The sequence below is a fragment of the Corapipo altera genome, unplaced genomic scaffold, assembly GCF_003945725.1.
Source record: "Corapipo altera isolate COAL_440 unplaced genomic scaffold, ASM394572v1 61411, whole genome shotgun sequence".
Taxonomy (NCBI): Eukaryota; Metazoa; Chordata; class Aves; order Passeriformes; family Pipridae; genus Corapipo; species Corapipo altera.
This window is the reverse complement of record NW_020884875.1, coordinates 18,800,415-18,813,024: the sequence shown is the minus strand read 5'-3', so window position 1 is coordinate 18,813,024 and position 12,610 is coordinate 18,800,415. Positions and strand designations below refer to the sequence as shown.

Here is a 12,610-nt window from a genome sequence, read left to right as displayed (position 1 = left end):
TAAATTTTTGTTGCTGTCTGTACCTCATGCTTGGTAAAATTAGACGATAACCCACCTACCATTTGCTTAGCCAAGAGTACTTGTCTTCCTACTTACATAATTCTCAATTTATAAGCTTGTATCTCCTTGCAACTGAGTATGTGGGCCTTGAGCACAGCTGGTACTCACTGAAACCACTGGGGTTAACACAGCATGTGACCCTACTTCTGCCTAGCAACTTACTGTCTAGGAGGGCTGCCTCAGACTGAAGGAGCTCAATCCAAGTTACTTACCATTTCTACTGATGTTGGTCTCAGACAGAGACACAAGGGTCTTTTTGATTTTATAATCTGAGTGCATGGTGTGGGATTCGTTATTCTGAAAGCAGGAACATCTCTGTATGCCAGCTAAGGACTGCTAAATTAGATTCAATAAGACATCATAGAAAGACAACAGATGATTAATTGGTACTCAGTTATGATGAGAGAGGACATGAGGCTTAAAGCCAGATTCCTTAAGCCCTAGCTCAGGAATCAGTTTGTTACACTCTTGTTGGTTTATGTTGAACAAATTCAACAGCAGCTGCTTAAGGCTATTTTTCCAAGTGTATTCTACAACCTGATGCCTAGGACCTTCTTTCAAAGCACAAGAGTGGGTTTAAATTCCAGTATGAGACAACTGAGGCAAAGTCTCTTATTGCTGGAAAAAATGCACTACCATAGGGAGAGTGGGAGAGAGAAGGGGAATGAGAATGAAAAATGAAAATAAAAATAAAAATAAAGCGAAGGATAGTGCCAGCTGTCCTTTCAAATGAATGCACTTTCAGGTAGCTATGTTTGAGCATAGAGCTGAAGTGTCCAAATACTGGAGTGGCTTCAACTGTGAATCTGTTTTCACAGATCAACATAAAAGCAGCAATAAGTTCAAAACTGTGTTTTGTGAATAAAGTTGATTTCAAATATACTGTTCCCCTCAGAACTCCATTTTAATTCCATGCCTGGCATGTGGTTATACTGAAACACATTTCTACTCACTAAGCCAAGGTATCTATCGTACTTTTTAACACATTTCTAGTCACTTAGGCACAAGTAGACACTTAGGGTGTCTACTTGTATTTTGTATTGAGCTTCTGTCCTGTTCTAGACTTGACATTTTCACAAAAGTACCTCATAAAAGAATTCTGAATATTAAGTGAAGTCAGATGGCATTTGCTGTTGTCAAGTCAACTAAATTTTACCAGATTTTACAGAAATATGCATGGCAAAGGCTTGCAGGTGGCCCTTGAAGAATTCTGTTAAAATCAACACAGAATCTGCATTGCAAAGGTGACTTATTGATGCCTAAGTGTGATTAAAGAGGAAGTGAAACCTGAAGCAAACATATCAAGACCACTGACGGTTTATGCTCTTTATTTTAAAGCAGATGGATGACCATCATTTATGAAATACAGCAAAAATAAACAGTTTCAGTCAGATGCAAAAAAGTGTCATCTTTTCAAACAACAGACTGGTTTGGTGTTGATACACCATCATAATCATCTGAGTAGTGCTGATACTGGTCAGTAAGAAGAGGTTGATGCAACTCATCCTTATTTTTCTTGACACGTACAATACATGCAGCAGCAGCAAAGATAATTGCAACAAGAACCAGTGCAGTCACTATTGCTATAGTTATCATCTCTGTGACACGGAGAGCCCGACCTACAGGAAGAAAAAAGAAAGAGACAGTTACTAAAAGTAAATGTCAAGTATATGGATAAACATCATGGGGACAAACTAAAGCTCAACATCTGTCATTATTCAGTGAGTTATGGAATAGAACTTGTTTAAATTTTGTTTCATAATATGTGAGGAAATTCAGTCTATCTTGTTCCACTCTAAAGCCAGTTCTGGATTTTTCTTCTTCCCTCTGGTTTGTGAGGCATTTGCATTCTCTGTTGTGATTTAATGAAGGCATATGGTATAGGAATAAGGACCTTCTGCAAGATTAAGATCCAAATGAGAACTTCTCTCAGAATTGAAGTGGATAGTGGGAACTTCATACTGAAACAATCTCTGATCAGTACCTACACTTAATGACAAAAACACATTTGGAAAGTTAGGCAGAAAGGAGAAAAAGACTTTTACAAAGACAACAAGTATTGTTTGTGAAATTTGAATAACTTTGTTATATGATGCATAAACTTAAAGGGACAAAGACATGATGAGAAAAAAAGGAAGAAAAAGTATCTAGATATTACAGATTACCTGGCCACTCGACTTCATAACTATATCCCAGGTTTTCTGGTGCAGTAACAAACATTTCATTATTGGTAACAGGAGGCCAGAAAGGTACCATGTTGTACTGTCGGTTATGTCCAATAGGGGCATTCTCCAGTGGATATGTTGAGATATCTAAATTTTAAATTCAAATCACATTTCTGTAAACAAAATTAAAGTAACTTGCCCTATTTAATTTTTTTTTCCATCTCAGGATTTTGAGTACCTCAGTTTTTTCTTTCTAACCTAAGCTATTCCAGGAGGATTGTTTTTCCAGTGCGATGCGTACAGAGCAGAGGGCTCTGCACTGTGCAAAAGAAAGATCACTAATGATATCTCTTTATTTTTTTATGGAAACCACCAATAAATTCTAAAAATTTCTGCCCATTGTGGGCTTTTAATTTCTTCTCACGTGGAAAAGGACAAATATGTATACATGGAGGACTGGGAAAGGCTTTTTTTCTACATTCTAGTTTTGCCTGATTGTAACAGTGGTGAACAGCTCTCTCATCCAGTTCCAGAAGACAGCTAACATAAGTTCCAGTGGAATTCTTTTGCAACATTTTGTTAAATCAGAAGAAAACTGAAGTAAACCAAACCAACCGAACAAACAACCCCAAGCAAAAAAGGACAAAAATAAAAAAGAAAGTTCACCTTGGTAAGATGATGAAAAACCTTGTGATAGTTCATGCAAATACCACAAGGGGATACAATTGCTCTCTGAGAGCTATGTGGGAAAATTACATGAGGTAGGTTGTTGTGGAAACTACACAAAGAAGTCTCAGTTGTGCAACAACAGTTGTCTTCTATAGAAGAAGGAAGAGGGGGATGGATTATTCCAAGAGGAATACAGTTGCTGCATTGCTGCATGGACATAAATGCTATACAGAACTCTCCCCCTAGTACACTGACGCCAGTCTCCTTCCTTCTTTATTTCTTTTTTTTCCTTCCTTCCTTGTAATTCCTTCCTTCTGTTCTCCCTTTCCCCATCTCTTTCACTTTCACCCTTATTACATTTCTGTATTCTTTTGGGAGTTAAAGAAGCAAGAGCTGCAACAGTGATCATCCCTTAGAAGTATATGGAGATGGTTATTGAATACTGGTAGTATATCACAGATGTGGTAAAAATGAATCTACATGGCATCTGTTCTTCTTTGACAAGAAAAAACATAAATATTTGATCCACAAAATAGTGGAATGTCCTTCCAGGGTTACACTGACAACTACCCACCCTGCCTCTGTCTGTGAGAACATCTTACCTGCAGAGTGCCGTCTCAGCCACTCATCAAAAAGAGCATCTGTAAATGTGTGCAGGAGGACAAAAATGGGATCATTTGGTGATAAATGAGTTTGCCCTCCTGTTCCATTCAAAAATAGATGAGCCAAGTTGTGAAGACTTCGAACTGCTGGATCATATTTTCCAGAAGGATCACTGTACCCTGAATATGCAAAAAAAGGAGTAACACAAAAAAAATCCTGTGTTAATGTTGCTTGGAATCTGCATTTGCAGATGAATATTTCTTTTTTTCTCTGAGGGAGTTTTGAGTTGTTATGTTGCCTTGCTTAAAATAAATGGTTAGCTAATCCTTTACCTACTGGTATTTGAGAAATGTCCCTAGCATGCATAATTTTCAGATTAAAATAGCCTTTACAAAAGAATGCTGACGATATGGAGTGCAAGGCTGCTGGGATCTAATGGAAAATGGACAAAATAAACCACATCATAGCATGAAAGTAAAGGTATATATTTAGACCCTAATATATCTTTCAACATAACTAAAATAGTTGCACGTGTTTTCTATTTGCTGACTAAAGTGGGTATATTTTCTCATCTATTCTAATGAGCCAGCTATTAAGTTTCCATACATCATTTCCATGTGTACTGGGAATACATGTCAGAAAGCTTCACATGCTCCGTTTTCACTTTTTCAGTGAAGATAGTGCCTCTGTAACTTTGTTAGTGCCCAAAACATCATACCTCATGTCAGATGTCAGGATCTGAAACATCATGAAAAGTCCTCCTGCTTTCAAGCTTTGGCCAGTCTTTCCAGAAAGGGATACATACAGTTAATTGACTAAAGCCGTATTTAGATACCTAGGTATTGATAGCCCATTTGTCAGACTTGGTAAGCATTCAGAACTTTCAGATATGTTTAGAAAGTTGGTGCATTGTCTTGGTTTTGTTCTTCAAGAGAAAGAAAAGGGAGCAGATCCTGCGCGTAGTAGGAGTTACGCTTCTTTAAAAGAGACAGAGTATCTATGGGAGGTCTGGCAGGGGACTGAACTGTCACTTTGTGATCTCTTCCTGTTACAAAATAGGGATTATTGAAGTACAAAAGTTTCAGGATATCAGCTGAACAGTATAAATCAAATATTTATGCTAGTTTCTCTGTTGGAGCTATGTCTGTTCAGATATCAGTGACTGAAAATTTAATTTTAAATGTGTAAAGCTTATAGAAGAACAGAGTTATACGGTCCAGAGAGTAGGACTAACGTGTTTAGCAATAAATCCTATACCCAGACATCAATACCACTGCAGTAAATACTACCAAAGCTTAAAATTTATTTTACTTTTTTTATTTGTTTTAATTCGGATACAGGAATAGCTGCTAGAAGCACATGTTAGCCTCATTTAAAGATGCAGCTGAATCAATCTGCAGGGAAGGTCTGTCTATTTCCAGCAACAGCAACCTATTAACTGTGTTTCAAGAACTTGATTTCAGCACATTTCTACTTAGTATGCCAGCAACAGGTTTTTGAGGCTTTTACACATTTGAAGAGACACAAGCTATGGCTATAAAGCAATTTAGCCAGAGCTTATTTCCACTTAATACTAAGCTAATACTTAATGCTAAGAACAATGTGTTCTTAGTGTCCAATAACCCGCCTCCAAACTCATACTTCCAGTAGGAATAATGGCAAGCCTGCTTCTTGCCTTGTTTGGAGTTGCTACAGGTCTTCTTGTTTGCCATGTTTACCTTCTACTGTGTTACGAAAACTGTCTGTTGAATTGGAATAGAAAGGAGGAGTGTCAAATACACCAACTTCCAAACACTGGGCAACATCCTCAGGCTCTGGGAGACGCTGTACCATAGGTCGTGCGACATTTCCAGCAGGATTTCTTCGGATGGGACCACCCTCAGTGCCTGGGGATGGAGAGAAGAGAGAAAACAATACACAGAAAGTATCCTTTGCATGACTGAACCATGGAGAAAAAAATCCCTCACAAATGACTTTACACTGAATGAATGGGTCAGTTCCTTGTGTCAGGCTAAGAATCTTCATGCAGTCCTGTGTTCTGGAACCTTTGTACCAGGATGTAAAAAAAACATCTAGAGGCCTCTTACTGAAGTTTGTTGTTCTCTAAGTGCTTTGGGGAAATTTTCTATAGATTTTCAATGTGATTTCCTGATGAGATGGAGGACAACTTTTGAGGATATCCTGACAGAGTAGCCGGGGAAAGGACTATAGCTGATTATGTGTATGACCAACCCAATACTGGATTGGGTTGTAGGAATTTTCAAATTTTTTCCCCTATTTCCATGACAGTGCTGAGTTGTGGCTTAAGGGTGATGAATGTACAAGAAACCAACTGGGATTTTTTTAACTTTTTTAGTTTGGGTAGGTGTGCTAGAATCCAATATTACTCACATTCACATGGTTAACATGGGGATTTGTTAGGTGTTTGCATTTTAGGTGCAGAATGCCATGAAGGTGATAAGTGGAGTAGTCAGAAGAACACTTAAGCTTCATTTAAGAAATTACACTATCAGATTTCGCCATTTATAGTGCAGGAGCTGAATAGATACTCCACAAGAAGAGAAGGGAAGAATTTTGTTCTTCTTCTGCTACAAGTTCCTGATCAAATTTTGAACTACTTGGTGTAAGACAGATGACGGGACGTGGATCATAAGAATATTAAAGACTAAGAATATTAAATATTAATATTATATTCTTTATGTATTTATATCCTTATATAAATATTAAGAATATTTAAGAATATTAAAAAAACGCTTTAAGACTTTTTCACTGGGAAAAGCCATTGCATTGTAAAGTACTATATTTATTTATTATTAAGAGGATTTTCTCTCCAGATGTCTTCCATCATTCATACTTACTGTTACAGATGGTTCCCAAAGTTTCATAGTCTTCCACATTTTCACATAGCACTCTCCACTGAGAGAAGATTGAGTTTTGGCTGATAAGAGTGACATCAAAATTGCTTCTAGCTCCCATCAAGTCATCTGAGCAGATATCACAAGTATTTTGTCCTGTTGCAAAGTTCCAGTAGGGCAATCCAAAACTAGGATCCTGTAACATGTTCTAAACCAAATAAATATAGTGTTATTACACATGTGATGCAGACAGCTATAATATTTACTGCTAGAAGGATGTTAAAAACAGTTAAATTAATCTTAATAAGATTCAGAAAATTGCCTCATAGAGGAGAGGAACTCTATGGAAAAATTATGTAAAACCTTTTGGTAGTTTTTCACATTGATGCCTTTTTCAACAGAACAGATGGTTGGACTATTGAACTGAGTCATGGATCTCTCTCATTAATAAGACAGTACGTCTTCCATGAAACCATACTGTGAATAGTAAGAAAAAGAAATTTATGCTGAGACACCATTTTCCAAATATTTTTAATGGCCTGTGAGAAAGAGCAGTGTTTGTAGCACACAATAACTAAGACAACTGTGGAATGACTGATGGAAAAGTAAAGAACAGGAGTAGTGGCTCTTCAAATTGTCATGGTTTGATTCCAGTACAGGTTGGAGTTGAGCAGTTGTGGAGATGGTAAACCAAATTACTTTTACTAATGATCAAGTCTAGTGACATAAATAGGAATATATGTTAAATCACAAAGAGATAGAACTTCTTAGGTCTTCCAAATAGTGAAATTACACTGATGTCAAATATAAGCTTTGGAAGGGAGTTTGTGCCTCAGTCTAAAGTAAAGCCATTAAAGCTGATGAAAACACTGCGGTTATTTCAGGCACTATTTAATCGTTACCTTGAAAACCTAATTCTTGTTTTTTTAAGAGGGATGATGGTCCATAAAATGCTATATTTTATTTATGGATAGGCCTGCATAAGAGAAGGGAAACAAGAGAATTGCTGATTTATGGAACAAGGTATAACAAAACATTAATTTCTCTAACCAGTTAAGTAAACAAAATGCGATTCTGAATTCCCAAACCATCTCTGTTTCCCTTTCTGTAAAATTTCTGATGATTTGGTCATTTTTATTCAAGAATCATGACCTCTAGATTAAAAATACCACCAGAAATAATATTGTTGGTACAATAAAATGTCTTATATAGATATATATAGAACTTGTATCTATTTTTATGAGAGATTTTTATGCAATTACTCTGATTAAAATATTACTTTTAGAAACTCTATAAAAATGACTGTCTAAAATCTAAATGCACTTAATTAAATTCAGTGTACCCAGTCAGTTGCTGAAATTGAAGCAAAATTATTTCATGATGTAGAAGAAGCTGCTATCATTTTTTTGCCTATTGTAATATAGAGAGAAATTATTTAACTGTACAAAACATAGCATGAACACATGACTCAACAGTAATATGAACTTCACCTGCATGTCTCTTTCAAGTTGCAATAGATGGTACCTATGCCATGTGACAAAAGCTGGTCCCTCATGAGAGAAATCAACTCCTCCGAAACTCTGCTGCCCTGCACCAAGGAAAGTTTTCCTGACAGAATAATAATGAGACCACACAAAGTAGTTATAAATGGAGATATTCTCGAACTGTGGTGTGTTGCCATCTGGTCCAAATATTTCTTCACGTCGTCGTGTGGCAATGACAATGTCAGGGTGGATTGTCACCTTGGCCTGGTGCAAGGCATTCACAAAACGATTCCTTTCTTCTGTGCTTAGATCCAAAAGATTCCTTCTGACTGTGATAATACAGAAGAAGCAAGTTACCAAAGTTACTCATCTGAACCCACAGAACTAATTTATTGTGTTCCTAATATCTCTGTCTAAGTCCCTTTTTCACAAAGAATTCATATTTTTTTTTTTTTTATTGGGACAATTCGCTGAGCATAAATAGCAAAAGTTATTTATCATGAGAAAGGCTGAAACAAAAATAAAACCTCAAACCTTGAGATTTTAGTGCTTTTAGAAGTACTGTTGCAGATTATCTTTCCATTCTGTCAGAGTAATTACAAAGTGCTTTGTCGTACAAACCTTTCAGAACCTCATCCAATATACTTAAGGTCTCCTATGGTACTACTCTACAAGAAATGAATACTATAAAACAATTTATAATAACCAGAAATTCTGATGTTTGGCAAGATAGTGAAGAAGTGCATCATTTATGCTTGAACCTTTGTAGGAAAAATGGGATATTCACCAGTGAATTATTGTGAATTTATCACAGTACACTATGTCTCTTTAATGTCATTACATGACATTATTAACAGTAGCCATTTATTAGTCCTTTTTACTAATATACTCAAAATAATTTAAAAATATCGTTATCCACATAGAGAAAGTGAAACAAGGAAGTAAACTGACTCTTTGAAATACCAGTATTTCAGCAAGTAGAACAGAGTTCAGACCACCTCAACCCCTCTTTCATCTGGTCTGAGAAGATTTCGGTCTAAGTTTAGACTAAGATGCAGGCAGAAGTCCTTACAGTTATTCTTCAATGTGTACTTATTTTCATTATAAAAAAAATACTGTAAAAATCAGTGATTGTCCAAATGAGTGATAGATTATGTTGACACATGAAGCAACAGGTCTTCAGCATGAATCTACATGAAGAATACAAGGGAATTTCATTTCACTAGATAAGCTTGTTTGGGTGAGGAATATTTTGATTTTTTTGAACTTTAAATATATACTTCTGTGAAACATGAATTTCATTTCATCCTGAAATGCTTTTCTTTTTTGCATAACTGAAGTGATATGCTAACCCTCATCACTGAAGAATTATTTGGGAGTGTTTTAAGTAGTGAACTACAAATGTCCATCTAATTTTGATTTATGTATGCTTCTTAACCTTTTTCTTTTTCAAAGTATATGCCTGAAACACAAGAAATAACTGTGACTATTATTAAAACTAGTCATGAATTGAGAAGATTTGAAGACACAAAACTACATCTTAGAACTATTTAATATGGATATGCGAACAGTAATCCAGTAATTATTTTTAAAATCTGACCAGATAGACCCAGGGCTAAGGATGGTCCAAAGAGGTGACTTCCATGGGGAAACTTAAAGTATAATAAGAAGCTAATTTACTCTTTTTAAACCCATGTTATTATGCATGATATATCTGATTTGCTTAGGGTTTTACTGAGTAGTAAAGGATTTAATAAGAGAGAAAAATGAAAAGTATCCTTGTATACTCTAGAAAATCAGCTAAATTTGCTTTTTACCTGTCTCTAGATTTAGATTGCTAGGTTTGTGCATGTTAACATTTGTTTCTTTGTTATCCTTCAGAGTTATCATCATTGTAATACAGAACAGACCAGAACACCAGAGAGTACAAGCCGGTTTAGCAGATCCAAGACATGAGTCATAATTTCTGCTTTCTAATTTGCTTCTTGGAGTTAAAAGGATGAAAAAAATTTCCTAAGATCTTTCTTATAGCCTACAGGATTTTTTAAAAGGAAATCTTCTTGTTAAAAGTTTGATTTAGTAAACAGTGCTTTGTTAGCCATTGTTGTAACATGCATTCATATTCATGGAACATTTTCTATCTGGTGAAAACAATGTCAGCTGATATCTGTTTCTGCACTGCACATTTGTGCTAGAAACCTCTTGTTTCTCATGTCAATAGAACCCATATCTCATTTGAGGATTTATGGATTTTACAGGATTTCAGTAACACCTTTAAAATTAAAAGTGTGTAAGTTTGAAAATAAAGGCTGAAACCTTCTTCGTTCAGATGATTTTGACTTGAGAATAAGGATCTCTCCCCAAGCCTTCTTGTCTTTTTCAATTTACCTACAGTGCAACAATTTTCCTGAAAGGATTGCATATCCATTTAAAAAAATTTTAGACATTTGTTTACTGATATTTGGGACTAAACTGAAACTGATTAACTCTCAGAAAGGTTCATTTGTTCATCTGAACAGTTCATAGTTGTGACTCAATACCTTTAAAGAAATTGACAGCAACGTAGAAAGGAAAAATTTACAAGGTCAGATACATAGTTTAGAAATGTATTAAGAAGTTTTGAATGAAAAGAGCTGCTGTCACTACTACTTAAAGTAGTCATAAGGTATTAAACATAGTATTATTCCCAGACATACTGACAAACACATATACATGTCTATATACATTGTTTTACTTTTAAATAATTCTAAAAAATATATTTATTTTCTTAATTAATTTCAAATAATTCTTTTTTTTTTTTTTTCAGCTTAGATGTTCTATCCTTTAATGGACTTGGTCCTAATCCTGCATTGCCTACAGGTTTCATTTCTTCCTTTTGTGGGGTAGTAAATGTAAGTATTAGATACACAAGCTGTACAGCTCATGTAGCACCTGCCTTAATAGATCCTACAGCAACATAACATTGCTAAATGAATATAAGAGATATTTTGTATTTTAAAGAAGAGAAACACTCCAGATACATTCAGAAGCAAGTGCTGATAAGGCAATTTTCATCTCATATTTCTGATGCTCTTACCTATATTAATCTGTTGGCTACAGGTGGGTCCAGTCCAGCCAGGTCGACATGACCCACAGTTGTAGCCAGAGAAGTTACCATTGCACCGGCAGGTTTGGTTAAAGAAACGAATGGGCCATTGCTCACGGTCATCCCGCCCATCATGGATGTACTGTGGGCCGTGTGGGCGTGAATCCGCAGTCACCTGCACACACCGGCCCCTTCCCGTGGACACGCCACACCGGTCAGTACCTGGCCCGAACACAGGGAAATAGTCTGGGCAACACATGCCGCTCCTCAGGGACTCAACAGTTGCACACTGACGAGGGAACTGAGCTCCAACTTGGTTCAACATGCTAAGTGGTAGCAGAGAAAGGAAGAGCAGCGTGGGGATCTGCATGACAGCAGGTCAAGCAGAGCCGGCTCGTTCCAAGAGCTGGCTGTCCACAAATGCTGACTTTCCTCTCCTGTGATGGGACACCCAGGTCCCTCTATGGAGAGAGTGAGAAAGAGAGAGAGAAAGAGAGAGAGAGAAGAATGAAAACAAGTAATACAAATCTCCCGTAGGCTACCCCTTCCATGCCAGAAAATTCCTTTTAACTGTACACTTCAGTACACCGTCTGAAAAGGCAAACAATTCTGACCACAGATGCTAATGTTCTTCTAACAACCTGCACGAGATACAGTAACTATACAGATATATATTTGCTCATTGACTTCTAAGTTCTTACAAATTGTTCATTCACAATGCACGCCTACTGGTCAGATTTGCTTCACTATCACAACATGCTAAAACTTGATTAAGACACCAGTTTTCTGAACCTTTTATTTTCACCCTCCCTCCCCTCCCCCTAGTTCATGCCTTTCTTTTCTGAATTAAACTAGTGCATCTTGTTCTACACTCAGCAGTTCTCCTCTGTATTCCCTTGCTGCTTTCTAATGACAGCTTGATCAAAAGGTGAAGTTACACTGCTGCATGCATTGTACCTGTTCTCTCTTCCTGGTGTCCCTCCACTGCTGAGATCCTGCTCTACCTCTGCACGTCCTGCTGCTGTGTCTCACCCAAAATAAGCACGGCTAAATTCTCTCCTGGTTCAGTCTGATTGCTAATCCTTCTTCTACCAACACAGTATGGCTTGGCCTCACCCTCCTTCCTCTATTAATCCCCTTTCTACTTCAGTGCATTTCTCTGGACTTTAAGTACTTGAACAGCACATGATTTCTTTCATGCTTATCTCCTTGTGATTTTACAAGTTTTAGCAAAGGTCAGAGACAAATACTTGAATTCAAAACAGAACAAATGTGAAGGTTTGGTTTTTGATTTTTTTTTTTTTTTAATTACTTGCAAAGAAAGGCTCACTTGAAAACAGACAAAGAACACTTGGGAAAATCACATTTAACAGACACTAAAAAAAAATTCTTCAAATGGCATTTTCAACATCAGCCAGAAGTAGGTGACTAAGATACGTTATTTGTAAAATAAAACACTCTAATCTCAAATTTACAGTTTTTATTTTAAGTATTTATTTTGATGCTAAAATAAAAAAGCAATGATCATATTGAAATTTCCCAAAATGCTAAGTTCTGAGAAGGTGCTATGAAACAAAAACATAGAGAGGTAACGAAACAGAGAAAAACCATCCCTGAAATGAATTAAGTGCTTCTTTCACCTTTGCAAGGACAACTTTCACTGAGTAAAAATGACCTTATTCAAACTCT

At 36.4% G+C, this 12,610-nt stretch overlaps 1 protein-coding gene across 1 annotated transcript; it reads right to left on the bottom strand.

Moving 5' to 3' along the window:
• Window positions 1-1,463: 1,463 nt before the first annotated feature.
• TYRP1 (tyrosinase related protein 1) lies at window positions 1,464-12,064 on the bottom strand. Its single transcript, XM_027635259.1, has 9 exons — window positions 11,926-12,064; window positions 11,879-11,887; window positions 10,913-11,382; window positions 7,843-8,165; window positions 6,356-6,560; window positions 5,216-5,383; window positions 3,497-3,676; window positions 2,226-2,372; window positions 1,464-1,679 (listed from the first exon to the last, which is right to left on the bottom strand). Exons 3-9 carry the CDS (start codon window positions 11,289-11,291, stop codon window positions 1,474-1,476), a joined length of 1,608 nt encoding a protein of 535 aa, XP_027491060.1. The 5' UTR covers window positions 11,292-11,382; window positions 11,879-11,887; window positions 11,926-12,064; the 3' UTR covers window positions 1,464-1,473.
• Between the last annotated feature and the right edge of the window lie 546 nt (window positions 12,065-12,610).

Excerpts from the sequence above, each read along its gene's own strand:
- TYRP1 (XM_027635259.1), bottom strand. The coding sequence starts at position 11,291 with ATGCAGATCCCCACGCTGCTCTTCCTTTCTCTGCTACCACTTAGCATG. Across the intron at positions 8,166-10,912 it reads TAGCCAACAGATTAATATAG|TCAGAAGGAATCTTTTGGAT; the intron begins GTAAGAGCATCA and ends GTATTATCACAG. Across the intron at positions 3,677-5,215 it reads TTTTCGTAACACAGTAGAAG|GGTACAGTGATCCTTCTGGA; the intron begins GTAAACATGGCA and ends TTGCATATTCAG.